This window comes from Excalfactoria chinensis, chromosome 24 (genome assembly GCF_039878825.1).
Source record: "Excalfactoria chinensis isolate bCotChi1 chromosome 24, bCotChi1.hap2, whole genome shotgun sequence".
Classification (NCBI taxonomy): domain Eukaryota; kingdom Metazoa; phylum Chordata; class Aves; order Galliformes; family Phasianidae; genus Excalfactoria; species Excalfactoria chinensis.
The window spans coordinates 964,171-992,128 of record NC_092848.1 but is presented as its reverse complement, the minus strand read 5'-3'; the positions used below and the strand labels follow the sequence as shown (position 1 = coordinate 992,128).

The window sequence follows — 27,958 nt, the reverse complement described above, 5'->3', positions numbered from 1 at the left end:
CCAGCTCCGGTGAGGGGGGGGGAGCTGCACAGGGGGGGGTCAGCCATGGGCTGGGGGCTCTTCTCCTCCCAGCACTGAGCCCTTGTGTGGATGCAGCACACAACAGATGCGTGGGGAACAGCTGCAGCTTTATTCAGCCCCAGGCTGAAGCCACGTTACTACGGTGGGGAAGGGGCAGCAGGACCCCAGCGGAGGCTCCAACTCATACTGAGACCCCCATCAGGTGCACCGGGCGCCCGTTGTAGCGCTTGGAGATGTCAGCTTCGATCTGCAAGTGAAAGCAGAGTGAGGGGAGGGGGGTGTGCAGCAGGGGAAGGGCTCAGGGGGCAGCTCTGTTTGGATCCTCACCAGCTGCTGCAGCTCCCGGGTCTGCTCTTGCAGCTGGTCCAGTTTGGGTTCCAGCACACCCTGCTCTGTCAGAGCATCGTGTCGTTTCTGGCTCAGCGTCTCCCTCTTGGCCAGCAGCAGCTCTGCTTGGTTCAGTTTCTGCTGCAGCATCTCGCTCACACGATCCACGTACCTGCAGAGGGAGAACAGCCCCTTCCTTCACCTCCAGGCTCCTCCCCATCTGCCCTCAATAACCCTCCAGTTCCCCACTGAGGAGACCTGGGGGAGGCGAGGATGATGAAGAGATGCTGCATGCGACGGGTGCTCAGCTGGTCCAGCAGCGCCCTGGTGTTGGCCAGCATTGTGCCCACACGGGTGCTGGTCTGGCCCTGCAGGATAGCAGGGGCCAATTGGAACTGACTGGCAGCCAGAACATCAGCCTCCTCCTCCATCTCCACCAGTCGTTGTGCAAGGAACAGCTCCAGCTGTGGGGAAAAGGGATGCTGTGGGGAGGGGACAGCCAGAACCCACCCTATATGGGGAGGGTGCCCAAACCACCCCGGTGCTGCTCACCTCCATGAGCTCATCGATGAACTGGTTCCGTGTGGAAGCATTTTCCAGCAGTGTCAGGGCATCGGAGCCACGGGCAACTGCCTTGGGGTCTGTGGGGGATGAGTGGGGTCAGAGGGAAGGGAGCTCTGTGGTCTCTTCACACTAGAACCCGCCTGTCCCCTTGTGACCATACTCACCCTCAGAGCCATCCTCCAACACTGTAATCTGTGCCTCACTGCTTTCACCATCACCCCAGTCAATAGCATTGTCCTGCAGTGAAAGACAGGGTGGCTGGTGATGGCAAAGCACCTGCAACACCCTCAGGGACCCCAGCCCAGGTGTGAGGCCAGGCAGCTCACCTGAGGGCTGGGCTCCACCACGATGCCCCAATCAATCTCATTGTCCTGAGCTTCCCCACCTGCAGCAGTGCTGTCAGCATCACCCCCACCAACGGGCTCCAGTGTGAAGTCTCCCCAGTCGATCTGCAGCAAAAAAAAAGGGGGCAATGGGATCTTTGAAACCTAAAGGATGTGGGTTCCCTTCCACCCCACAGCCCCATACCGTGTCCTCCTTTGGCTGCTCTGGCACCACCTGCACCTCTGGCCGCTCCACCTTTGCTGGTTCAAACCCCGTCCTCCATTCATACACAGTTGTGTTGCCTTTGCTCCCCACGTAGCGCAGCATGGGCACCACGGGCCCTTCTGAGCTGCCATAGGGACACCAGCAGCAGACTGTGAGGCTGTGATGTCCCCCTCCCCACCAAAGTGCTGTTGGGAGACCCCCATGGACATCAACACACCCACCTGTGGCAAACAAACTCCACGCAGGCCTGATAGAGTTCAATGGCTTCAGAAAGCACACCAACTCCTGCTCCAACCTCAGAGAGCAACATGGGCAGGTCCTGCACCAAAGCCAGCAGCTCCTGGCGTACATTATTCCCCTGCAGACCCAGAAAGGAAACATTGGAACAGGGAAACAGAGCCAAATCCTGCTTACAGAGCTGGTCAGTGGGATGGGGGGGGTCCCATAACAGCAACAGTGGGCTGGGGGGGGGTCCCATAAAGCAACTAGAGGACTCACAGTGATGCCATACTGCTTGCATGAGGCATAGAAACGCTCCCTTAGCTCAGCAGCTGCCAGCTGGCATTCCTCCTCACGTCGAGCCAGATCCTGTTGAGCCTGCTGGCAACGAGCTATCTGCTTACGTAGTGCAGGGACCTCATAAGTGACGTTCCGTACCAGGAGGGCAGCAAGCTCAGCTATGGGGTATAGGGGGGCCATAAGGAGCTGCGATGGTCCCTTATGGCCCCCCCTGGGGGGACCCCCAGGGGGGGCCATAAGGGACCATCGTAGCTCCTTATGGCCCCCCCAGGGGCACTGCAAACCCCACAGCCATACCCAGATAGGTGTTGTCTTTCTCATAGAGGGCCACAATCTCCTGCCAGTCCTGGAGAGGAAGAAGCAAAGGGTGAGGAGGACGCAGCCATAGATCTATATAGGATAACACAGACACGCAGGTACCTATATAACCCGTATAACACACCTTCATACGTTGGGATGAATAACGCCCAAAGAGGTTCTTCGTGGAGGCCTCAGTGCTCTTAAGGATGTCCACAATGCGAAGGCAATGCGAGTAATGAATGGCTGTGCAGAGAATAAAGGGGGGAGGGGGCTGTTATAGGGCTGAATTGATACCCAAGGGGTGTTATAAGGGGTAGGGGGGGGTTATAGGGAGTAGGGGGGGGGTTACAAGGGGTAAGGGGGGGTTACAAGGGGTATGGGGGGAGCTATAAGGGGCATGGGGGGGGTTATAAGGGGCATGGGGGGGGTTATAAGGGGTATGGGGGGGTTATAAGGGGTATGAGGGGGGGTTATAAGGGGTACGGGGGGGTTATAAGGGGTACGGGGGGGGCTATAAGGGGTATGGGGGGGGGTTATAAGGGGTATGGGGGGGTTGTCGGCCATGTTTCCCTTACCGGTGCCCTCCAGCAGCCGAGTGATCTCCTCATGTTCGGGCATATCCCTCAGTGCAGCCTCTATCTTCTGCCTGACGCTGCTCAGCTGGGCCTGCCAACGTAGGCCGCAATGGCGCCGGTCCACCAGCCAGTCTAATAAACGGAGAAAGTAGGCCCCGTAGGCCCCGTAGGCCCCGTAGGCCCCGTAGGCCCCGTAGGCCCCGTAGGCCCCGTAGGCCCCGTAGGCCCCGTAGGCCCCGTAGGCCCCGTAGGCCCCGTAGGCCCCGTAGGCCCCGTAGGCCCCGTAGGCCCCGTAGGCCCCGTAGGCCCCGTAGGCCCCGTAGGCCCCGTAGGCCCCGTAGGCCCCGTAACCGTACCGAGCAGTTTGCCGGTCTGGATATCGATGGGCACATCGCGATAATCCCGCGTTGAGGCCTAACAGGAAACGGAGAGGGAACGGTGTGACCGGATTTAACCTCTGACCTCTGACCTCCGGTCCCGTTACCCACCTGCATCCCGCCCGCTGGGCGCCGTTCGCCGCCGCTTCCGCTTTCCCCTTCTAAGCCCCGCCCCCCGTCTCAGCCAATCCCCGCCGAGCACGCTACGGCGCAGCCAATCCACACGAGTCATGCTCCGCGGGTCCCGCCCCGCTTCCAATCAGAAAGACGAGGCTGAGGGACTGTGCCACGCGCCTCTCCTTCGATTGGCAGAGAGGTGGCTGCGCTCGACCAATGGGAGCATGGAGCTGGCGGGTGGGGCGGAACATAGCCTATAACAGAGGGTTGGGGGGGGGGAGGCGTGCGCATGCGCGGTGCGAGGGCTGAGCCGGGTCCCATTGGGGTCCCCATGAGAGCTGACCCCATTGGCCACAACCCCATAGGGCCACAACCCCATAGGGCCACACTGCCACCGTGACGACCCTACAGCGTCCCCATGAGCTGCGTCCATATATCCTAGCCCCCCTATAAGTCCCTGCCATGTCCCCATAGCCCGTATCCCCACCCCATAGCCCGTATCCCCACCCCATAGCCCGTATCCCCCACCCCTTAGCCCGTATCCCCACCCCATAGCCCGTATCCCCACCCCATAGCCCATATCCCCACCCCATAGCCCGTATCCCCCACCCCATAGCCTGTATCCCCACCCCATAGCCTGTATCCCCACCCCATAGCCCATATCCCCCCCCCATAACCCCATGCTGGGCACTGGGAGGGCTCCATGCTTCCTTCTGCCCCCCCCACTGCACTCCCATAGCCCAACATGACACCATTGGGGCAGTATGGGGGGGGGGGGGGGGGGATCCTCCTTCCCACCTGGAATTGGGGGGGGGGGTTTCCTTCCCATTTACCCCCCCCCGGCTCAGCCACCAACTTCCCCGTCATGAATATTCATGTTGGCGCTGGCCCGGCCCCGCTGTTTGCTCAAGCAGGAGCGGTTTTGCTCTCGGGTTCACCTTGACTCCCAGCACTGGGGCAGCAGCAGGTGTTGAGGCCCCACATTAAACCCCCCCCCCCCCCCCCCAATATCCCCTCCTCAAGGCCGCAGTGTGGGGCTGGAGGCTCAGGTAGGGCATCAATGTGCTCCGGGGGGGGGGGGGGTGGGATGGTTGCAGACCCCAAGGTGGGCAAACCAAGCTGGGGGGCTTCCCATGGGGAAGATATAGACCCCCCCCCCCCCCCCATTGCTGGGGTCTATGTGATGTGGTGGCCTTTCCCCTTTATCCTGATGTGGGGGCATGGAGATGTGCTGGGGGGGCACAGCTGGGTTGGGGGGTGGGTTATCAGGTCTATGGGGTCAATAGAGGCACTGCATGGGCACCAGGTTGGGGGATATCAGATCTATGGGGTCAATGGAGGTGCTGCATGGGCACCAGGTTGGGGGATATCAGATCTATGGGGTCAATGGAAGCACTGCATGGGCACCAGGGTGGGGGATATCAGGTCTATGGGGTCATTAAAGGCACTGCATGGGCACCAGGTTGGGGGATATCAGGTCTATGGGGTCAATAGAGGCACCGCATGGGCACCAGGTTGGGGGATATCAGATCTATAGGGTCAATGGAGGCACTGCATGGGCACCAGGTTGGGGGATATCAGGTCTATGGGGTCAATGGAGGCACTGCATGGGCACCAGGTTGGGGGATATCAGATCTATGGGGTCAATGGAGGCACTGCATGGGCACCAGGTTGGGGGATATCAGATCTATGGGGTCAATGGAGGCGCTGCATGGGCACCAGGTTGGGGGATATCAGATCTATGGGGTCAATAGAGGCACCGCATGGGGCCACCATCCTGCAGCAGGATGGGGTTGGGAGTCCCCTCCCCATTGGGGCTCACAGCGACACCATAGAAGCCATAGGGCTGGGGTTGAGCTGTGATATGAGGCTATCACTTCCCTGTTCCCCCCTTTAATAGCCCAGGTGCCCCGCAGTCATGGCTGAGAACCACAGCTGGTGGAAGCTGACCTTCTTAAGGAAGCGGAAATCCATGCCCAAGGTGCTTTATGACAGCCCTGCCATCCACGCTGCTGCTGCTGACGGCCCCGAGGCTCCAACCCAAGAAGGGAACCCAGATTTTGCTGCCAGGTTGGAAAAGATCGTGGATAAAAACAGCAAAGGGAAACATGTCAAAGTGTCCAATTCCGGCCGCTTTAAGGAGAAGAAGAAAGTCAGACCCACGTTGGCTGAGAACCCCGGGCTGTGTGCGGATAACGAGAGGGAGGAGAAATGAGGTTGGCTCCATCCTTGGCCCCACATTGACATAATGGAGCTCGGGGGGCTCATGGCTGCACCCTCCTCCTTCCCACTAATGGCACTTTGTTAAGAGAACAGACTCAGATAGGACTTTATTTAAGGAAAAATCCTATTTAAGCGCAGCCCTGTTGACCAAAAGGGGAATGGATGGGGCAGGGTACAACCCCAATGGGGCGCCATCCCTATGCTGTTCTATGGGGGCATCCCCTGCTGGGAGGACAAAGCACTCGGGACCATTGGAGCCCCTTCATTGTGTGCTGACAAAGCTCAGCCCCAAAGGAACCTCACGGCTCTCCCTGCTGATCTCTGCACTGCTGGATGCAACCAACACATGGGCTGCTATTGAGACCATCCAAAGCTGGGAGGGCTCCATGTTTCCCAATAGGAGCTGAGTTCTTCCCCAGCATCAGGGAAGAGCTGCATACAGAGCATGGCAAGGGGGGGGGGAGCTGAGCTCACAGCCTCTTTATTTGCTCTCCTTATTTCTCCTTAAGGAAGATGAGCCTTTCGTCAAGTCTTCCAACCCATTCTTGGTGAATAAAACGGGTCTGGGAAACAAAAGGGAACGTGGTTGGCTGCGTGTGGGAGCTGCAGGGATTGGGGCAGCAGCAGAAGGGCTGGTGCAGCTTTGGCTTTGCTTGAAGTGGGGGCCTATAGAATTCAATGGGACCCCAAGAGCACAGACCCCAAGGGGAGCACCCATAGGATGGCTGCACTGTGCCAAGTGCTATGACCCAAACCCTGCTCCTATGGCACAAACCCTGCTCCTATGGCACAAAGCCTTTGCCAATGCTTCCTAGCAGCCCCCGCCCTGGCTGTTTGCACACTATAGACGTGGGTTCACAAGGTGCTCTTTGTCCTGTGCTGGGTTCCTGCCCAGAAGGCAAAGGAGAACAAGGGGGGGGGCAGCAGGGTGACACCCATCACTGCAGTGTCTGGGCTCCCTATGGGGGGTAGAAAGCCATGGTCACCCATGAGCCCCAATAGACAATGTTTGAGTGCACAAATGCACTGAGTTGGGGAAGGGGGGAGGTTCTCAAGGCCCGGTTTCAATGGGAAATGGCCCAAAAGCTGAAGCAGCTGAGGCTGAACCGGCAGCACCCTCTGCTGGGAAACAGAGCCAAGCCCAGCTCTATGGGTAAACATTAACCCACAGCCACAGCTCTGCAACGATCAGACTTTATTGTTTCCATCTATAGACAGGGAGCGGTGCTGGGACAGAAGGGTTGGGGTCCCATAAGCCCATAAAGGATGGAACACACAGATGGCAACGCACACACAGAGCTACGATTAAAGGAACTTATTGCACCGACTGAGCCAAAGGCATCACCCCATCACACACAAAGCAGGTCCCAGCAGCAGGATGAGAGCAGGGGATACAGCAGCACCTTTCCATGATCATAGGATTCATGAACCCCAAACCCAAGGGTGATTTATACCCACATGATGGCAGGGGGGGGTCTGTAGGACCGACTGTGAGCACAACATGATCCGGGTTCTTTAGGGCTGGATTAAAGCCCCTCTAATGCATTAGGGAAAGGCAGAGTGAGGATGCAGCCCCCCCAGGACACACATAGGGGGGGATTGATCAGGTTAAAATGGATGGAGCTTCATGGGGAAAGGCGTTCAAACACCCACCCATCCTCACCCCGATGTGTCATTAGTCCCAATGGGGCCGTGTTGTCCTGTAGGAGCCTAAAGACGATGCGGTCGTGCAGGCGATTGGTTTGACCCTGCCAGAACTCCATCACTTCTGGTTGTAGGATGTAACCCCCCCTGATAGAGAAACGCAGCTGGTGAGAAGGGGGTTAATATACAGGGTGGGGTGATGGTTCTCTATCAGCGTGGCTCACCAATAACCCGGCTTTGGCACCGTTGTGTCCCTGTATTGCTCCTCCAGCTCCGCGTTCTTCCTCCTCAAATACTGCAAGGGGGGGGGGGGAAAAAAAGGTGTTGGAATGAAGGAGGGATGGGGGGGGAGGAGCCTGCAGGTGCTGCTCACCTCTCTGTCTGGGATGACGGTGCTCTGTTGGCTGACAACGGCCCCGATCTGGCTGCCTTTAGGACGGGAATGGAAGTATTGCTCCGATTCCTCCTCCGACAGCCGCTTCACTGAGCCCTCAATCCTCACCTGGGCAGGAAGAGGGGAGCACGGGTTACCCCCAAAGCCTTTGACATGCAGATGGTCTCATCCTATGCTCAGTCTGGGCTCTGTGCTGTTAAGGCTCATGGAGCCGTTGGGTTGGAAAGGACCTTTAAAGGTCATTTAGGGATGAATGGGGAGAGCTGCAGCTCAGAGCCGGGCTGACCTTGAACCTCTCTAAGGATGGAGCAGCATCTCTGGGCAACCTGTCAGTGCCTCACTGCCCTCATTGTAAAAGCCTTTGTCCCTATATCCGTCCCTATATCCGTCCCTATATTCAATCTAAACCTCCCCTTTCAGTCTGAACCCATTTCCCCTCTATCCTACCCCCACAATCCATCCTATGGCATCCGATCCCTCCCTCCTCCCAGCTCCCTTTGCACAACGCCTGCCCCAAGCGGCCAAAGGAGAGCCCAAAGGAAGCTCTACAAACCCCATAGAGCTCAGTTATGGGGATGGGGGGGGGTTATCGTTACCCCAAACCCCATAGAGCCCAGTTATGGGGATGGGGGGGGTTATCGTTACCCCAAACCCCATAGAGCCCATTTAGGGGGGGGGTTGTCGTTATCCCCACCACCACACACACACCTGCCGGTGGAGCGGCTCCCAATAGAAGACAATAGAAGCGAAGGGGTTGGCGTCCTGCAACGCGGATAAAGGGAGGTTGTGGGATAAGCTGGAGCCGTCAACAGCCCGGATCGGCCCTTGGGGCTCCCCGCAGCCCGGCGCTCACCAGCTCCTTCCCTTTGCGGCTCTCGTGGTTGGTGAAGAAGCGGAATCCATCTCTCCCGAAGCCCTTTAGCAGCACCATGCGGGCCGACGGCCTCCCATCCCTATAGCGGCGGTCAAGGCCCGGCTGTACGGCCCGGTTCGGTCCGGTCCATCTCACCCCCCCCCCCCCCCCATCCCGGTACTCACCTGCTGCACGTGGCCAAGCACATGGCGTTAGCCTCCCCTACCGCCGGGCATTGAGCCGCTTCCTTGAACCAGGCCTCGAATTGCTCTATGGGATGCCGGGAGACCAAGTGCTGCTCCTCGAAGGCCTGAGGGCAGCGGGGCGCTGTGAGGGGCGGGGGGCTCCAAGGCCGGACCCCCGTTATCCCCCCCCCCCCCCCATTACCTCCTCGTCCCCCCGGTAACCCTTCCGCAGCGGCCCCAGGTCCATAGCGGCGCTGAACCCCGCGGTCCGCTATATCCCCGCCCCTCCAGCCGATCGGCCAATAGAGAGCCGCGCTGCGGGTGACAACGCCCACCAGATAGCCAATAGGAAGCAGCCGTAAGGGCCGGCTCCGCCCCTCTCACCCCGCCCACTCGCCCCGCCCACCAAGGGGGTGATGAGCCAATAGGAAGGCGCGCTGCGAGGGCACCGCCCACCGGCCTCGCGCCCCATCAGAGAGCCAATAGGATGCCGGGCTGAGGGAGGCTCCGCCCACCGGTTACAGCCCTTAAAGGGGCAGGCAGCTCACAGCGCCCCCATGCGGTGGGAGGAGTGAAGTACAGGGAGAGGGACGGGGCGATTTGGGGCTGGGGGCGATTTGGGGCTGGGGGCGATTTATGGGGTGTCCGTTTTAATGGAATAGCTCCAAAATCACAAGCCATAAAAAAAAACAAGGTTTTGGGGTTTGGTTTGTTTGTTTTTTATCCTTCTTTTTCAACGCGTTGAACACAAAAAGCGATATAATCTATGATACAATGTACACTGTACACAGTACGGGGGGGGGGGGAATAAAGGAGATGAAAGATTGTAAAGGGAAACGCCACGTCAATGGGAAATAGATGGAGAGGAAATGGGCAGTGAAAGGAACCTTCATTGGTGGGAAGGGAAGGCAGGAGAGGGAGAAAAGGGAAGAGAAGGGGAAATAGGGGGAGAAAAGGGAAGTAAAAGGGGAAATAGGGGGAGAGAAAGGAAGAGAAGGAGGAAAAGAGGGGATAAAAGGGTAGAAGGGGGGGGAAAGAGGAGAAAAGAGAAGAAAATGGGGGAAAAGGGGGGAGAAAATGGAAGAGAAGGGGGGAAATAGGGGAGAAAAGGGAAGAAAAGGGGGAAATAGGGGGAGAAAAGGGAAGAAAAGGGGGAAATAGGGGGATAAAAGGGAAGTAAAGGGGGAAATAGGGGGAGAAAAGGGAAGAGAAGGGGAAAATAGGGGGAGAAAAGGGAAGAAAATGGGGGAAAAAGGAGGAGAAAAGGGAAGTAAAGGGGGGAAAGGGGGAAGAAAATGGAAGTAAAGAGGGGAAAGTGGGGAGAGAAAGGAAGAGAAGGAGGAAAAGGGGATAAAAGGGTAGAAGGGGGGGGAAAAGAGGAGAAAAGAGAAGAAAATGGGGGAAAAGGGGGGAGAAAAGGGAAGAAAAGGGGGAAATGGGGGGATAAAAGGGAAGTAAAATGGAAAATAGGGGGAGAAAAGGGAAGAGAAGGGGAAAATAGTGTGAGAAAAGGGAAGAAAAAGGGGGAAAAAGGAGGAGAAAAGGGAAGAAAAGAGGGAAATAGGGGGAGAAAAGGGAAGTAAAGGGGGGAAAGGAGAAGGGGGAAAAGAAATAGGGGAGGGTGAGAGCAGGGCCTGAGGAGGGGGGTCATTAAATAAAGATGGGGAGAAAAGCACTCGCCATACACACAGTGTTTGTCGTCGGGAGTGGGGGAGCGTAAGGCAACGGATCTCCATAGAAAACAAGGGGAGCTTCCAAAGGGGTTTATATAGATATTTATAACTATTTATAGCTTTTAAATATAAAGTAGGAATGTGCTGTGGAGGCGGTTTTCGGTTCGCCTCGCACCCGGAGGCTGCAGCCCCTTGCTGTGCCAACCCCTTGCATGCCTTGCTGTGCTGGGGGCCACGCTGGGTGCTTTGCCCCACGGCTCCAGCAGGGGATCGGCCCCTCTGCAAGGGCTGCTTCGCTGCGTGAAGCCCACACGGTGGCAGAGGACGTCCCCAAAGGGACACGGCTGCCCTCAAAGGACAGACAGGGGGAGACTTGGAGTGCTGTGAGGGCGGGTGGGGTGACAGGTCGGTGCCCATTGATCCCTCACCGTGACCCCCCCCCCAAGGAGGGGTTTGTTCATCAAGACGTGGCTCCCAACCCTACAAGTTCTTGGTGATCAGGTGGGTTTTATAGTGCTTCGTCAGGTGGTCGCTCCGCATGAAGCGCTTCTGGCACTGGGCGCACTCGAATCTCTTGTCGCCTGTAAAGGAGAACAGCAGCCATCAGGGATTGGGGGGGGGGGGACATGGGGGACACCATCACACCCACAGCCCTACTGTGTCCCTATAGCACACAGCCATAGGAAGCTCACAAGGACGTTGGTGATGCCCACACCAGGTCCTTTTTGCAGCCCTGTGCTCACCAAAGGCAGCAGAAAGCCCCTTAGCATTGCAATCCCCATATCTATACCCCATCCTAAGGACAAGTGGCGTTGGCCTGAGACCACCCCAGCCCTTGGGGTAGCATGGGCCATGAATTGAGACCCCCCCAGCCCTTGGGGGGCATCATAGGGCTATGAATTGAGACCCCCCCAGCCCTTGGGGTAGCATAGGCTATGAACTGAGACCACCCCAGTCCTTGGGGTAGCATGGGCCATGAACTGAGACCCCCCCAGCCCTTGGGGGGTAGCATGGGCTATGAATTGAGACCACCCCAGTCCTTGGGGGGCATCATAGGGCTATGAACTGAGACCACCCCAGCCCTTGGGGGGCATCATAGGGCTATGAATTGAGACCACCCCAGCCCTTGGGGGGCATCATAGGGCTATGAACTGAGACCACCCCAGCCCTTGGGATAGCATGGGCTATGAATTGAGACCACCCCAGCCCTTGGAGGGCATCATAGGGCTATGAATTGAGACCACCCCGGTCCTTGGGGGGCATCGTAGGGCATGGGCTATGAATGGAGACCACCCCAGCCCTTGGGGTAGCATGGGCCATGAATTGAGGGGTGACCTGGGAAAGAAAGGGGATGCATGAAGGGTCACAGACCTGTGTGTGTCCGCGCGTGTCGCTGCAGCTCGTCGCTGCGTGTGAACCGTTTCCCACAGAAGACCCAGTTGCAAACGAAAGGACGTTCACCCGTGTGCAAACGCACGTGAGCACGAAGCAGGGACGTCTTGCGGAAGGTCCGCCCGCATTCGGGGATGTGGCAGATGTGTTTCTTTTTGCCCTGCTCCCCCGGCCTGGTGGGGAATGCAATAGGGCAGGTGTCAGCCCTGTAATAAGGCACTGAGACCCACATCAGCCCTGAGCTGACCCTATCCCTGCTGTATGTTTCTCACCTCTTGTCCCCGTCCTTGCAGTTGGGGCAGGTACACGCCATCCGTCGTCGCTTTTCACCTGGTTGCATCTCTCCAGACAGCGCTTGTTCCATCTGGAGCTGGATCTGAGTCGGGCTCAGGCCGCTGATGGTCAGATTGTTACCGGAGACGTTCTGTACAGTCAGCTGCTGCTGGCCTGGAGGGGGGGAATGGAGTCAGGTTATGCCCTGCGAGCCCAAGAGCCTGAATGTGCCTCCATGCTGCGTGCACTGAAGCCCTAAGGAGGAAGCTGGCCCCACATGTGAGGGGTGGGACAGACCCCAGTGTCTCAGCAGCCCAGCCCCACATGCAGCACTGCCACATCCCCACTGCTGTCCATCCATCCATCCATCCATCCATGCTGGTCCCATAACAAAGTTGGTGGTAAGTCCCTTTATTTTTTTTTTCTTTTTTTCTTTTTTTTCTCTTTTTTTTTTTTTTTTTCTGAATATACTGAGCGGTTTTTCAAAGTTTTTTTTGTTGTTTGGTTTTTTTTGGTGTCATTTTCAATGCGAGGAAACGAGAGGGAAACGAAAAAAAAGAAACTTTGAAAAAACGTGCAATATATTGACCAAAAAAAAGAAAAAAAAAAGAAAAAAAGAAAAAAAAATCCACAATGGGACTTACCATGTGAACCCTAAAGGCTGATCCACACGCTCAGGCACTCATGGATGTGGCAGCCTTGGGGGGGCCTTGCACGGGCAAGCTGTGATGGGGGGGCTGGAAAGAAGAAGATGGGGTCAGCGTCAGCAAGCTCTAGGGGCAGCAAGGAGAGGAGGAGGAGGAGGTGGAGTGGGATCTGATGGAGGAGCAAAGATGTCATTGCATAGAGGGGATGCAGAGCGAAGGTGGCGGTGCAACACTGGGAGGGGAAGTGTTAAGCCAAGGGTGAGGGCAGCTCTCTGACAGCATGGAGATACACACAGGCCTTGAGTAAACCAGGCTTAGCCTTGTGGAGCCAGCAGGTCCTACCGGTCCCCTACGGCCCGGCCAACCTTGTGGCACCGTACAGGGAGCAGCACAGACAGCAGCAATATCTGCCCGTGTCATCTCCTGACACTCATCACAAAGCAGCAATTAAAAACCCCCTTAAAAGCGTGACGACAGCGGTCCACTGCAGGGTTCGAAACCACACCGGACCATGTTTTATGCTGACATGGTTTACTCGTGCAAGAAAGAACAGCTTCTGACTGCAAAACCCAGTCGGGACTCCTGCTGGTTCTTGCTGGGAGAGAAACCACCGAACAGCAGCAGGTCTTTCTGGATCACAAAGCAGATAAACTTCCCTCAGACCTAACTTCCTCCCAGCAGCTCCCTGCAGCTGCCAGCTCTGGGCTGGGGACAATTTGGCAGCATAGGGAAGACGGAGCTGCCATGGGGACGTGCAGAGATGGGAGAGACTGAAGTGAGACGGGGCTGTTTGTGGCTCATAAGCCTGGGGCTGTGTCTGGTTCTTTTTGGTTTAAGACAGACACTTGTTCCACAGAGGAGCTGGGTTGGCTCTAAGCTGGATGGAACCCCGGGCAGCCTGGTGTGGTGGGAGGCAACCGTCCCACAGAGTTGGAACGGATCATCTTTAAGGTTCCTTTCAACCTAAGCCATGCTATGATTCCACGTCCTGCAGCTCAGCAACAACACTGCAGGTCTGTGCTAACTGCTGCCCAGCCAAAGAGCCACCCTATGAAACACACAGAGCCTCCTGCAGAGAAGAGAGCTAGAGAAGCTGTTGACATCTAACACCAAGCAACACTCAGCCTCGGGATACAAGGGTTCTGTTCACAAAGCTGCCACATCCCAGCTGCAAAGAGCAATGCTAGAGGGGGCCGTCTGCCCTCCACATCTGCACCCTGCTGTCCCTCCTGCCCACCGTGGCGCAGCACGCAGCCCACCTCCAGCATTGGTGATGGTGACAGGCACCCCCTGGACCTGCACCCCGTTGATGTTGATGGTCTGCATGGCCTGTGCTGCAGCTGCCAGCTGGGCTGCACTCAAGCTGATGACGCCTCCAGCGGGAGCAATCTTTGGCAGCGGGCGCTCTTTGCGTGCTGTTGGTTTCTTGCTGCTGGTCACTGTGCCAGAGTTACGAGACACGGGGCTGCTGCAGGAGGTGCTGGATGGAGCCACCGTCACGGCCGGGGCTTCCTGGAGCAGCACGGTTTGCAGTTCACCCGATGGGGTTTTGAAGTAGACCTGATGGGAGGGAGAGAAGAAGAATGAGAGTGGTTGAAGGGCAATCTCCACTGCGAGAGCTGCTCAGGAATCCTGACATGTGGACCTGCAGGAGGACACAGAGAAGCTGCCCACGCCTCTTAAAGACATTGGGCCACCTGCAGACTGGTCCTGGCCTCGCACAACAGCAGAGGGCTGCTTTGGCTTGGCCTGGCTTCCAAAGGTAACACCAGCAACAGTCCTGTGAGCCTGTGCCCCCACCTCCCCAAGCTTCTGACGGACCTTCACACCAGCCTGAGCTGGAAGCACAGTAGAACTTTAAAAGACACGGTGCTCCTAATAGTCCTGTGAAAGCAGGCAGCCAGGGAGAGGCTTATTAAAGCCCCAGTGAGGGAGAGGCTGCACTCCCTTCTTGGGCATCAGAGAATCCACGTCTGAACCTGATGCCAATGTGGGGATGTGTCTCACAAAACTCTTCAGCTTTTCTAAAGCCCAAGAAAAGGCCTCGAGTAGAACCAGGGTAGAGGGACGTCACAGCAGATGATGTACCTGCGTAGGAGTGGACTCTGTCGTCTGGATCTGGATGTTCTGGGATGACTTCTGGGGGACGGTGGGGAGCGTGGCTGAGGCGGCCTGGACCACACGCAGGGCCTGCTGTGGGATCTGCACCACCTGAGACTCCTGCTTGGGCTGCACCACCTGGACCTGCTGCACCACGGCAGGCTGCCCAGAGCCCGGGCTCTGCACGATCAGCAGGTTGTTCCCTGCCTGGATGATGTTCTCTGCCGTCGTCTCTATCAACACCGTCTCCACCTGCTCGGCCACGGCCACGGCGGAGGGTTGGCTGGGTGACATGGCTTTCTTTCGAGTCTTTTTGCCAGGCTTTGAAGGGCTTTCTGCAATGACCTGAGCCTGCGTGCTTGACTCTGTGGTGTTCACCAGGTTGTTCATGGGCAGGGTAAGAGTCACGTTGCTGCCACCGGTTAATTTGACCACGTTGCTTGAGCCCTGCACTGGTGAAGCTCCGCTTTTCTGTGCCGGTGCTGGCTTGATGGGCACGGGTTTGTGTGAGGATGAAGATGGGGTGAGGATGGCCTGATTTGTGCCCGGGATAATTTGGATCTGGTTGGTGAGGTTGGGCTGGACTTGGATGGTCTGTCCCCCTGCAGCCTGGATCTGGGGCACCGCCTGGTACTGGATGTTTGCAGATGAACGAGTCCCTTTGCTGATGACAGTTGGGTTCTGAATGGCAAAAACCAGCTGCCCCCCGGGGTAGGAGGTGCCAACCTGGGAGCCTTGGATCTGGAAGAGATTCCCTTTCGACGACAGGATCCCAAAGCTGTTCTTACCAGAGCCCAGAGGGAGAGGAGCAGGTTTGATGGGGACAAGTTTGCGAGGCGTTGGCTGAGGAGGGGCAGGAGGAGTCACGGCGGCTTCCACTGCTGGGGGACCAATTTTGCTACATGTTGCTGCGAGGAGGGCGAGTGGAGAAGGCTGGGAGTCCTGGGAACCAGGAAGGAGACAGGCATGTTAGAGACAGGGTCTTAAGCCAAACAGGATCGAGATTGAGTCAGACAGGGAAAGGGGACACGCTATCGAAAGTAACTCGGCCCATGCCAATTAAACACTGCTTATTAAGTGAGCTGCTTAATTAGCCGTATCACGTGTGCCTTTAGCTCACCCCAGTCACACTACTTTTAGCCATCAGGATGCCGGCTGCCTTTTAATCCCGTGTCTATGCTCTTACATCCTCCATAAAGCTGCAGACGCCCTTCAAGTCTGCTACTACTCACACCCATTACACACACCCCGGAGTGTTTCACGCGGTCTTAATCCCAAGACCACCTTGTGAAATCAGCTGCTAACGTGACCCAAGAGGTCCTTAAGGAAAACACAGCACTGCCAGGAGCAACAGCACTGCCAGGAGTGAGAGCCAGAGCTGGGAACGTGTCCAGGATGCAGCTCCCCAGCCTGTCTTGCAAGCAGAGCTCCTCCTGTGGGGCACGCTGCCTGCAGGCCCACACCTGGGGCTCAGCCCCTGGTCCAGCAGGAGCTCACACCCGCGCTCACCTGGGCAGTGGAGGCAGCTGGCTGCAGGTATTCACTGGGGCTGACGGCAGCAGTCGCAGCCATGCTGTCGCTCGATCTGCAAGGAGGAAGCAGAAAGACAGGAGTGAGGTGAGCAGTGAGAGCTGAGACCACTAACATTCGGGGCTCTCCCAGCATCACTCCAGATGTGGAACCTCGTGTGCTTTCAGCCAGAGCTGGATAAGGGGCTACAGAAGCTTCACCCTCTCACCGCTTTCTCCCCACACCTTCTATAAGAGCTTTGCTGACCCTTGAAGCTGCATTGAGTGGCTGACAGCACACAGCACAGCCAGCTCAAGGGCCTTGCTGTACAGCAGAGTCCACCACTGCCCTGCACAGCCCCACATGAGACCCCACAATAGGGGTAGCAGCTTCCAGTCCCCACCCCACTTGCTTTCCCTGACTGGGAATCACCACGGATGGAGTTTTGGTACAGACTCATGTTTTGTTTTATTTTCCAGGCTGGAAAAAAAAAAAACATTGTTTCAATTATTTTGGTATGTTGTTGGTGCTGAATGTTTGCAAGTCATTATGTAATTAAAAGGTCATTTAGGGGAACAGCAGAGCTGCTGGCTGCTAGCAGGACCTGAGGGAGCAAAAGCCCCAGGAGAGCCAGGAGGGCACAGGCTGCTAAATCCTCCCCATTTGTTCCATCTTTTCTTCTAGGTTTCATCCACAAAACACCCTTTGGCAAATCTCCCCCTCGCCCCCATCCAGCAACCACTGAATTGGTTCAATAGCTCAACAGTATTTGCTTAAAGAAAGTGCCAGGGAAAACTTGTCCAAGCTTGAATTTCCTTTATTACCACTGCTGACAATGTCCTGACTTCAGCAGGGAATTATGGCCACCTGAGGAATATGAATGCTTGGGATTTATGGAGGGCATCTCCGAGCTGCAGCCATGCTGGGCTATGCACAGAGACACCCAGACTGCAGGAGCAATGAGACGCCATGGCAGGGCCACGCTAAAAGGGAGACACGAGGCCCTGAGCAATTCATAATGCACAGTGCCAGACAAAACAAGAGCTGTTGTGTAAGCACTGCCAAGTGGCTTTCTGCTGCTCAGCAGGGACTGGGAGGGAGCAGTGACAAGGTGGGAGCAGTGACAGGGTGCTGGTGGTCCCCCCATGCAGGTGAGACATGGGATTGAATGGATGGCACAGTGAGCACCTTGCAAGGGAAATCAGACACGGGTTGTTTGCGGAGGCAGAGAAGCATCGAGGGAGAGAAACCCACAGTCCAGACCTTCTTTGCAATAAAGGTGAGAGGCGTTGGGTGCTCACAAGCAGAGAGAAGGATGCGTTCTTCCTGGAAAGCCAGGAGCTCACGCAGCTGTCTGAGCCTAAGGGCTGCACCCAGCCCTCCTGCAGAACTAGGGCACTGCTGAGGATTAGCAGCCCTGGATACAAATAAGAGCAAGCTGAGCTGGCCGGAGACAGACATCAGAGGGATGCCATTAGCCTGTACAAATAAACACTGGTGATGATGGGGGGGGGGGGGAGAAGAAGTTTCTTCCTTATACAAACCCACGTCTCGGTCCAGCAGCGACACCGTCCCACCCTGAAGGTGTGACACAGCACTGACAGCACAGCTGCCCATATACCGTACCCTTCAACCCAGGCTTCCTCCTCACCAGCCTGCAGCACAAAGCTGCTGTTTGCTCCAAGTCCGGCACCCGTTCACATCCCATAGAGAATCTCAGGCCCCGTTTGCTAACCTGACATCCCCCAGGAAAGCCTCAAACAGAACACGCAGCCGATGCTGGCACAGGAAAGCTGGCACAGGAAAGCTGGCACAGGAAAGCTGGCACCTGCATGCAGTCACACAGCAGCTCCCGCACCCTCTGGGGACGCTGTGTGTGGTTTCAGATAGCGATTTCAAGCCTTATCGCGACAGCCTTATCTTTAATTAGCTGGTCTAACAGCCCTGCAATGATAGAGGAAGAGCTGCTCCGCTTTGCAGGCACGCAGGGCACACAATCTACCAGCCAGGCTTTGGGGAGCACCCAAATGCTCCTCCTGATGGATGCAATGCTGTGAGATGGGCACTGACAGCCTGGGCAGCTTTCCTACTGTTAAGCTGAGGCACAGCACTGTGTAACGTAGGGCTGCTCCAGCTGCAGGACGGCAGCAGCCGAAGCTTCCTCTTATGGGGAAGAAAACACGAGCCTGCACCTGGTTTAAGGCAACCAGACAGAGCCCACCGACTCACTGCAGCCTTCCTGGGGCCATCAGCACTCAATGCAAGCGCAGCCAAAGGGGAAGAGCGACCCCAGCCCCATTTGCACGGAGCTCAAGCATTGCGAATCCACGCTGAACAGCAGCAAACGGAGCAGCTCCATTTCAAAGCAGCCGGCCCTTTACCGCTGCTGTCTGCCTTTACTAACGGCCTTTATGGCACCATCCGGGTATTCCCAGCCCGGCCAACCCCCATCACACAGCACAGCCCCCTTCCCCCACATGGGACCCCCCCCCCCCTAAATACACCGAGACCCGGCTGCTCTCCCCGGGGAGGCGGGACGAGGCGCCGGACCCGCCCCCACTCGGGCCCCGGAAGCGCCGCCCGCCCGCTCAGCGCAAGGCTTGGGCGGGCCTTGTAGGCCTCGTGCCCCTTCCTGGCCCGGCCGTGCCGGTTCCAGCGCTCCCCCCCACGCAATAACTCCCGCCCCGCCGCGCCCGGCCCCGCCTTGACCCGCACAGACCGGCCGGGGCGGCGGCGGCGGCGGCTCCGACCCCCTCACGGCGCCATCTTCCTCCGGCGGGGCTGACCGGGCACCGCCCTGCGAGACCCGCCCTCTCGACGGCATCCTGTCCAATCCCTGCCTGCTCTGTTGATGTTGTGGCCAATCCACGGCGAGGATGTTGATCGACGACCAATCCGCTAGCGCCGGCTTCTTGATCGGCATTTGCGCCGAGCAATGGGACGCGATGATGGAACGACGGCTCCACCAATGGGAGCGGAGTGACAATATGACGGACGGAAGGGGAGATCCAATGGGAGGGCGAATTCCTGATTGCCATCTCGGCTGGCCAATGAGAGCGCGAGCAACTCGTCGCCATCCTCTGATTGATTGACAAGCTTCTGAGGCAGGGAGGCGGACTTCCTCCTGGGCGGGAGCTGCCAGAAAGCGATCTTACGATTGGCTACCACTAGTATGATTGACAGAGCGATGGACCAATAGGAGGAGCGGGGGTGCCTGCAGTGAAGGCCTAGGGGTCCGGCTGGGCCTTACCGGGACGCGTCCCGGTTGTTGGGGGGTCCCGCGGTGCCCCCCACAGGCCGAGGGGGGAGGGGGGGGGTTTCCCAACCGACCCCTTCCCTCCTCCGGCCCCTTTAGTCCCGGCCTCCCCCCCCAGCTGGAGCCATATAATTGCTCGGCGCTTTGTAGTGCGGTGTCTATGGCCGCGGGGCCTCCATTTGTGGGAACTTGCTGTGGCGAGAGCCTCCCTTCTAATTACCAGCCCCTGCTGACTCACACAGCCCGGCCCCGCCGCCTCCGAACCCCCCCCCCCCCTAACCCCCAACCCCCCCCCCCCGGTACCGACCCAAGCTGGGGGTCCCCGGAGCAGCGCAGCTTATGAGGGGGAACCCATAAACACAATGAGGTGAGGAACCTGGGAGGGGGGGGCACATCCCAAGTCAGACCCGCGTCCCATTGCAGAGCATTGCTCCGTGTCAGACCCATAGCCCACCCAGCAGGCAACCCCAGTGCCCCCCGGCACCATTCACCCCAATGGGGAGGGGGGGAATAGGGGCAGCTGCCTGCACTGCCCACCCCTGCATTACCCACCCCTGCATTACCCACCCTGCATTGCCCACCCCTACATTGCCCACCCTGCACTGTCTACCCCTGCATTGCCCACCCCTGCATTGCCCACCCCTGCATTGCCCACCCCTGCATTGCCCACCCTGCATTGCCCACCCTGCATTACCCACCCCTGCATTGCCCACCTTGCATTGCCCACCCCTGCATTGCCCACCCCTGCATTGCCCACCCCTCACTGCCCACCCCTGCATTACCCACCCCTGCACTCCCCACCCCTGCACTGCCCACCCTTCATTACCCACCCCTGCATTACCCACCCTGCACTGCCCACCCCTGCATTGCCCACCCCTACACTGCCCACCCTGCACTGCCCACCCTGCATTGCTCACCCCTGCATTACCCACCCCTGCATTACCCACCCCTGCACTGCCCACCCTGCATTACCCACCCCTGCACTGCCCACCCTGCATTGCCCACCTTGCATTGCCCACCCTGCATTGCCCACCCTGCATTACCCACCCCTGCATTACCCACCCTGCATTGCCCACCCCACTGCCCACCCCTCACTGCCCACGCTGCCCACCCTGCACTCCTGCCCAAACAAGTCCCATCCTGCTGCTCCCTGCCTCAGTTTCCCCAGGCAAGCCGTGACGCCAGCTTTGGGCTGCAGGCCCAGCACGGATGCAAGCAGGGACACGGGGATGGGGATGTCCTTGCTGTGGGGCTGAGGGAGCAAACGGGGGTGGATTTTGCATGGTAAAAGGAGAAGGTTTCCTGGCAATGGGATCCCTCAGCTCTTTGTCCCGTGTTCTCATCCACCCGCAGTGTGTTTGGCTGGGACAAGGGGCTTTGTAGTGAGACATAGAATGGGATACAGGGATATGGGGACACAACTCCATGCAGTGAGGCTGGGAGGGGGTCACAGCAATGCAGGGGACAGAAGCATACAGAATAGCAGCAGAGCCCCAGCTAGGAGCCCTGCAGGACCTGGAGCTGTTGTGTGGGGGGAGGGCACTGTCCCCTGTGGTTCCCCATCCCCACATCTCCATAGCCCCACAGCTCCATAGCCCCACAGCTCCATAGCCCCACATCTCCATAGCCCCACAGCTCCATAGCCCCAGCCCCTCTAGCCATCCCCAAGCCCGGGGCTGCTGGCAGTTGCTCAGAGCCCACACGCAATTAAAGCAATTAGGGCACCTCCGCAGCCCGCCAGCCCATCTCTCTGCTGAGATCATTCAATCATTCTTAATGATTTCTTCCAAGTATTAGCAGGTAGTTTGCAGAGCCCCCGCCAGAGGGGTAAGGGGGGGGGGGTGGAGGTGGCAAAGCCAACCTGGGGACAGGGACGGTGCCGTCACCGCTGCCTGGAGGCCCTGACGTCAGCTCTGGTGCTGCCTCCACACCTTTGATCCACACCATGCACCAAACCTGTTCCTGCATGGCTAAGCCAACCCTGCCTCCCCCCCCCCACCCCTCTCCTCCTTCCCCAGGTCCTGGGGGCTCCGTGCATGGGGAGGAGGTGATGATGGCACGACCAGGTGGCACCTGTCTATGGTGTGGCTGTGCCTCCAGTGCATCCACGTGTCCCCATCCGCAACCATTGTACCCCCATTGCCCCTATCCCTGGAGCAGCCACATCCCCAGCGTGCTCTTGTGTCCCCCAACCCCCAGTCAGTCCCCACTTTGTGGCTGTGTGTCCCCATCTCCGTGCCAGCAGGGTTTCCTCGCGTGGTGACGGCCGGGCGGGCACAAGATATACAGAGAGATTACGTGATGCTCATTAAAATCCAGGCTTGAATCATCCCGGGCTGTCAGCTCATCGCAGGGCAGGGGAGGCCCCGTCGTGCTGCAAAGGTTGAATCCCGACAGCAGTTCCTGCTCAGGTGAGAAATGCAGCCCCGGGGCACGCTGCGACCTGGCACAGCCACGGGCAGAGGAGAACATCGTGATCATCCCAGAGATATCTTTGTGTAGAGCCCAGATGGGGACCCATAGGGCAGCAGCTGGAGGTGTGTGGGTTGGGGGAAGGATGGGGTCTGTGCTGTCTATTAGAGGGGACATGCCAGGCATGGGGACAGGGACAGCACGGGGATGCTGGGGGGTCCTGTGGGGTTCAGGCCCTTGTCCCCTAGACAGACCCTTTTGCTTTGGGTTTGTGGGCGCACAGAACCAAGGCCAACCCATGGTGCTGTGCTCACCCAGCGCCCCACATTGCTCCGTGCCTGGAGCTCTGCCATCCCCAGCATCACAACCCCCCCCCAGGGCCGTCTGGGTGCCGATCCGGGCGCCTGTCTGAGGCCCCACAGCCCCCCCAGGGGACTCCCCTGAGGCCGGGGTGATCCAGACGGCGCAGCCCCATGGGCTGGGATGGGATGGGACCGGCTGCCATCACCCCAAGGCAACCCCCTGCTGGACACCCCCCTGCCCCATAACCTGCTGGAAGGCACCTGGCTCAGCACCCAACCCCCATGGGCAGGTGCAGGCACAGAGGGGTTGCACGCACACACCACCATGCACACATGGCAGTGAGCACACACACACACACACACACACACACACGCACTCAATGCTGGTGCACACATGCAGACGTGTGTGTGCACTGCACGTTCCCAGCACCCCGCCAGCCCCGCTCCCCTCGAAGATCCCAATTTGTTTTATGACAGCAGAGGAAATTGCCCTCAGTTCCCCACAGCCGGGAGCCCTTTGAAGTGCTCTGCCCGGGGGCTGGGAGGGGCCTCCCCCTCCTCCTCTGCCTCTTACCCCCCCCCCTTCCATGACCCCCCATCCTTCTCTCCCTCCCCAAGCTGGGGGGCACATCTCCTCCCCCATCCCTCCATACCCTTCCATTTCCAGATGGACACAGGGCTGCCCCCACTCCCTATGGGGCTGTGCCTCATCACCCCCCCACCCCTCACCCCCAGCTGCTATTGAGGGGCCACAAACCCCTTCTGAGCCCTTAAAGGAGACGGGGGGGGGGTGGGTCACAGCACCCATCAGCTGGAGCAGCTCTGGCACACGGAGGGATTCGAGGCATTTTCCTCTTGCCTTGTAATTTATGCAAATTTGCTCTGTAATTAGCCCTAATTTCAAGGCACTGCTCAGGGTTTCAGACGTTCCATGGCAAGGAGATGAAACCCCCCCCCCCCCCCTCACCCCTTCCCGCATCCGCCATCCTCCTGCACGAGAGTCATTCCTTCCATGGGTGGTCCCAACTAAGTGCTGCCCTGCTCAGCTGCTGCCCCCAGCCCCATTCCTCCCCAGCCCCCCATGTTGGGGGTCACACTGTACCTGAGCCTTGCCCTGCAGCACACCCTTGGCCATGTCTTGCTGTCCCATAGGGGAATCCAAAGGCGCCGATGGGGTGAGGAGTTGCAGTGGGGGCCAACCCTACATCCCCACCCCCACCCATCGGGATGCTGCAGTCAGGATCAGGGCTGGGATCGGGCCCCCCTTGCATCCCTCTATGTGTCCTATATGGATCGCAGCCCTGTGTATACTTGTGGCCAGCAGCAGCCCACCCCATTGCAGCCCATCCCCTCCATGCCTCCATCCCTGCGATGCGGCAGAGCCGGGGGGGGGGTCAACACGCTCCACCCCCATCCCACCCCCCACCGGCGGTGTCGGTATCGCCGTCCCATCCCTGCAAGCCGTGCCGGGACCCACGCGATGATGAAAACCAGCACAGTTTCCCCCAAGGCAAAGGAGTTCCCGAACCCGCCGCCCCGACCGGGGGAGCTGCGGGGCTCCCACGCACCGCAATGGCCAGTAGGGGCTGCGGGTGGGCTTATAGCTCCACCAAGGTTATATAGGCATATAGGGATAACCCTGATGGCTTTGCTGTAGGGTCTCCAGCAGCCAGCCCTGCTCCACGAATGGGGTCGTGGCAGCCAAGCAATGAAGCAGCTCCATTGCAATGATGCCACCTGGAAGCCCCCCCCCCACACACCTCTCGGGGTCCCAGCAGTGCTCACAGCCTCCATCGGATCATGGGATGGGGTCAGGAGGGTCGGACCCCTCAGTTGAGTATGGCTGGGTCCCCACTCAGCTCTTTGGGCACGGTGGGATATCAGTACCCCGCTCTGACCTGCCACGCATCCATTGACACATGGCCACGTCCCATCCACCCCACGGCACAGGGATGAGTGGGGGGCGCTGCGTGGTACCCGTGGGGCAGGGGCTTGTCACCACGCCGGGGGGGGGGGGGCTGCAGGGGTGACAGGTTGGGGCTGTCCGGGCTGAGCCATGTGCCGTCGGGGCGCAGGAGGGCGGAAGGAGGAGGGCGGCCATAGGAGGGAGGAGGTGGTTGTTGCTTTCTTCTTTTAATTACCCCCCTGTTTGCGGTGTCTGCTGCGAACTTCCCGTCCCCTCCCTCCGCTTTCATGCTCCGGATCCCGAAGTGGGGACGAGGCTGCTGTCAACCGACCGGGCTCTGCCTCCAAGGGTTAAAATCACCTGGGCCAGGTATAGGGGTGGAGCTGGGAAGGTGGGGAGGGAGGGAAGAGCCGGAGCGCGGCCGGGACCCACCATTCCTGCTCACCCGGCCCAGTGGGTGCCCGGTCCCTGGGGAACCGTGCGGGTCCCTCGGGGGTCCCTCGGGAGCCAGAGCCGCCCGCCCGCCCCCGCCGATGAGGACGGAGCCGCCGGGAGCTCGCTGCTGCCCTTAGACCCGTACGTACCGCGCTGCGACCCGACGGCACCGGCACCGGTTGTCCCGAACGCGGGGATCCCGGTAACCGCGCTCGCGAACGGGACCGCTCGCCGCTCGCTAACCCGAGCCCCCCCCCCCCCCCGTTCCCATTGCGGTCCCTTTGCAGCCCGCTTCCCGCGTGGGGCTGCGTCTCTCGGGCCAACCGGGGCCCCTCCGCGCCGCCCCGCCTCGCTCCGCCGCGGCCCCGGGGGAGTTTCGCTGCGTTACGCGGAGCTTCAAACCGCGGCATCGCCCCGCAGCGCCGGGATCGCCCCCGCAAGGCCGGCTCGGTTCCAAAGCCCCGGCATCCCCCGAGAGCCCGCGGTACCGTCACGCGTGGAGCCCCGCGGGGATGCGGGTACCCGGCCGGGTGCGGGCCGAAGGCAGCGGCTGCCGCCCATCCCCGCCGCGGGGCGCGGCACCGGCTGAGAGTCGGGCAGAGTCGCTCTGCCCAGCCCGAACCGTGACTCACAGCGCATCACCGCCGCTGCCTCAGTTTCCCTGCGGTGGATCGGCCGCCGCGTCGCCGCCGAACCGCGCCAGGGAGGGACAGCGAGTGGCCCCGGGCTGCTGCCGTCATCTTGGGATGGAAAAACGCCACCGGGGCCGGGCGCGGTGGGACGGGGCTGGGGATGAGGCTGGGGGCTCTGCCCCATGGCGGAGGGGTGCGCGGTGGGAACGGCCGTGCTGTCGGACCCCCCCCGTTCCCAGCTCCGTAGGCGGCTGCCCCCATCCCGTGCGATGCGCCGTGGGGCTTTGTGACCCCGGTGTGCTCTCAGTCCCCGCTGGGTGCCAGCCCTCCTGTCGCCCCCCAAGTTGTGGGGACGGTCTTGGGGGTGTTGGGGGCGATGGGAACCAACCCTCCCCCAAGGGATGGAGCAGAGCCGAGCGCAGGTGGGGAGCAGCACCCCCAGCCCTTGGGGGACTCGTGCTTCGGCTCGGGGCTTCTAGAGCAGGTGGAGATGGGCTCCATTGGATGGGGAGGTTTGACATTGGAAGCTCCTGCCCCGCTCCGTAGGGTCCCCCACCCCAGAACCGGGGGAAGCGGCCTCCTTATAGGGCTGGGGGCGGCCGGGGATCTCCGGTGCTGGGTCCCCATAGCGCTGCGGATGGAGGCTGTGCGGCCCGAAAGCATCACCGCATCCCTGGGGGTCTGTCCCCATCCCACAGTGGGGGCGGTGGGAGGCAATGCGGCTTCGCTCCCATCGCCCTGGGGGTATTAGGAAGGGGCTGAGGGTGAGGGGGGTGCCGGGCACCGGTGGGAAACCGTGGCCGAGGGTGGATGGGGGGGGAGCCGGTGTCGGCAGGTGGATTTCAACACCGGGGTGGGGCCGGGCCCCCGTGGGGTTTGTGCGGCTCCGGTGAGTCACGGCCCGGCTGCGGGGAGCAGTGGGTGCCCGGGGGCTGCGGGTGCGTGGCCGGGGGCGAAAGCAGCCCCGAGCCCGGCTTCAAAGCTCTGCCGGTGGCCGAGCCCCGGGGCTCCCTGCCCTGTCCCGTTGCCATCCGACCCGGAGCTGTGCGCCCCCCCCCCCCCGCTCCCGGCTGCGTTCCGCCCCTACAGCAGCGCATGGGCTCGTGGGTGCCGTGTCCCTGTGCTGTAGGGTGAGGCGTTGGGGCTCGGCCGGGATTGGGGCAGGATTTGGGGCACCCCGCAGTGCTGCGGTTGGGGGACGCGGCAGGGAGGGGAGGCGAAGCCCAAACCCGGGACCAGGTGCGTGGGGGCGGCACCTGGGGTCCATGGGGGGCTGTTAGCCGGGACCTTCCGGTGTCACAGCGGGGGTCGCGGTGGGGAAATGCGCTCAGTGGGGTGACGGGGGACACCGCCTCGGTGGGGGCTGACACCTGCCTCAACTTCCCTCTGTGTGAGGACGGGAATCGGGGTCGCCACCGGCGTCAGCCCCACACGGGGCCGGGGGGCGGTGGGGGGGGGGGGGGGCTATGTGCTGGCTTCTCTTCTCACCGCTCTTCTCTCCCTTCACCCCCCCCCCTTCCCCGGCCCTGCAGGTCTGTCTGCGCCTCCGCCCGCGCCGCCGTCCGGCAATGCTCACGGCTGTCTGCGGCTCTCTTGGGAACCAATCCTCCTCCGACGCGCCCCGCGCCTCGCCGACCCCCCTGGACCTGCAGCCTTTGCAGCCCTTCCAACCCCCCCCGCCGGGCGCCGACTTCTCCTCTCCTCTTCCCCCCCCGGAGCTGCCGCTGCCGGGTCCCGACGTCGCCTTCGCCGCTCCCGGCGCTTACGACCCTCATGGCCCCCCGCGGATAGAGCTGCCCCCCGACGGCCCCGCCGCCCCCGGTTCCTACGCCAAGCTGCTGCAGGCGGCCCCCCCGGACATGGCGCACCCCTACGAGCCTTGGTTTCGCCCCCCCCACCCCGCTCCCTCCGGAGAGGAGGGGGGGGTCAATTGGTGGGACCTCCACGCCGGGGCCAGTTGGATGGAGCTGCCCCACGCGCAGGGGGGGCTCCAGGTACCCGCGCCCCCCGGCCTGCAACCGCCTCTGGGGGGGTACGGAGGGAACGAAGCGCAGCTCTGCGCTCCCCCCGCCCACCTGCTGCCCCCCACCCAGCACCTGTTGGGGCCGGAGGGAGCGAAGGCGTTGGAGGGACCCCCCCAACCCGAAGCGGAGGGAGGCGGGCGGGCCAAGGGGGGTCGCCGGGCGGTGCCGCGGGGAGGGGGGCAAGCGGCGTGTCGCTGCCCTAACTGCCAAGAGGCGGAGAGGGGGGGGCCGTGCCCGGAGGGCTCCAAACGCAAACACCTGCACAACTGCCACATCCCCGGCTGCGGCAAAGCGTACGCCAAGACCTCGCACCTGAAAGCTCACCTGCGTTGGCACAGCGGAGACCGTCCGTTCGTCTGCAACTGGCTGTTCTGCGGGAAGCGCTTCACCCGCTCCGACGAGCTGCAGCGGCACCTCCAGACCCACACGGGCACCAAGAAGTTCAGCTGCCCCGTCTGCGGCCGCGTCTTTATGCGCAGCGACCACCTGGGCAAACACATGAAGACCCACGACGGCGGCAAGGAAGGAGGCGAACCCGACGCCAAGGGGAGCAACGAGCAGCCGGGGGGCAAAGGGGGCAAACGGGAGCCCGAGGGGGGCACGGCCAACCCCACAAACTGAGCGGGTGCCGCGGATGGGGGAGGAGGGGAAAAGGGGAGGGGGGGGGGGTGAAGACCCTCGGGGCTGGTCTCCGGGGGGGGGGGGGGCTGCCGCTGCTCGGTGCCGCTCGGTGCCGCTCGGTGCCCCGG

At 60.3% G+C, this 27,958-nt stretch overlaps 5 protein-coding genes across 6 annotated transcripts; 2 read left to right on the top strand and 3 right to left on the bottom strand.

Annotated features, from left to right (window-relative positions):
- Positions 1 to 108: 108 nt before the first annotated feature.
- Positions 109 to 3,424, bottom strand: CDK5RAP3 (CDK5 regulatory subunit associated protein 3). Its single transcript, XM_072356645.1, has 14 exons — positions 3,344 to 3,424; positions 3,212 to 3,269; positions 2,856 to 2,987; positions 2,423 to 2,523; positions 2,278 to 2,326; positions 1,960 to 2,138; positions 1,683 to 1,819; positions 1,441 to 1,585; positions 1,239 to 1,361; positions 1,077 to 1,149; positions 901 to 989; positions 607 to 812; positions 349 to 520; positions 109 to 268 (listed from the first exon to the last, which is right to left on the bottom strand). Exons 1-14 carry the CDS (start codon positions 3,347 to 3,349, stop codon positions 203 to 205), a joined length of 1,536 nt encoding a protein of 511 aa, XP_072212746.1. The 5' UTR covers positions 3,350 to 3,424; the 3' UTR covers positions 109 to 202.
- On the top strand, positions 2,259 to 5,670 carry PRR15L (proline rich 15 like). Of its 2 annotated transcripts, none has more exons than XM_072356648.1 (2): positions 2,259 to 2,396; positions 5,250 to 5,670. In XM_072356648.1, the coding sequence occupies exon 2, from the start codon at positions 5,268 to 5,270 to the stop codon at positions 5,562 to 5,564; it is 297 nt and encodes a 98-aa protein (XP_072212749.1). In that variant the 5' UTR covers positions 2,259 to 2,396; positions 5,250 to 5,267; the 3' UTR covers positions 5,565 to 5,670. The 2 variants fall into 2 exon arrangements, with proteins under 2 accessions (XP_072212749.1, XP_072212750.1); XM_072356649.1 differs by lacking the exon at positions 2,259 to 2,396 and adding an exon at positions 4,347 to 4,398.
- A 1,082-nt stretch (positions 5,671 to 6,752) lies between these two features.
- Positions 6,753 to 8,939, bottom strand: PNPO (pyridoxamine 5'-phosphate oxidase). The gene is made up of 7 exons (XM_072356646.1): positions 8,851 to 8,939; positions 8,649 to 8,773; positions 8,464 to 8,563; positions 8,319 to 8,372; positions 7,590 to 7,718; positions 7,441 to 7,511; positions 6,753 to 7,363 (listed from the first exon to the last, which is right to left on the bottom strand). The coding sequence occupies exons 1-7, from the start codon at positions 8,893 to 8,895 to the stop codon at positions 7,198 to 7,200; spliced, it is 690 nt and encodes a 229-aa protein (XP_072212747.1). The 5' UTR covers positions 8,896 to 8,939; the 3' UTR covers positions 6,753 to 7,197.
- A 443-nt stretch (positions 8,940 to 9,382) lies between these two features.
- Positions 9,383 to 19,029, bottom strand: SP2 (Sp2 transcription factor). The gene is made up of 7 exons (XM_072356583.1): positions 18,962 to 19,029; positions 16,243 to 16,318; positions 14,722 to 15,675; positions 13,893 to 14,193; positions 11,986 to 12,160; positions 11,693 to 11,886; positions 9,383 to 10,902 (listed from the first exon to the last, which is right to left on the bottom strand). Exons 2-7 carry the CDS (start codon positions 16,303 to 16,305, stop codon positions 10,802 to 10,804), a joined length of 1,788 nt encoding a protein of 595 aa, XP_072212684.1. The 5' UTR covers positions 16,306 to 16,318; positions 18,962 to 19,029; the 3' UTR covers positions 9,383 to 10,801.
- A 2,610-nt stretch (positions 19,030 to 21,639) lies between these two features.
- On the top strand, positions 21,640 to 27,830 carry SP6 (Sp6 transcription factor). Its single transcript, XM_072356705.1, has 2 exons — positions 21,640 to 21,909; positions 26,718 to 27,830. The coding sequence occupies exon 2, from the start codon at positions 26,754 to 26,756 to the stop codon at positions 27,828 to 27,830; it is 1,077 nt and encodes a 358-aa protein (XP_072212806.1). The 5' UTR covers positions 21,640 to 21,909; positions 26,718 to 26,753.
- Positions 27,831 to 27,958: the final 128 nt, after the last annotated feature.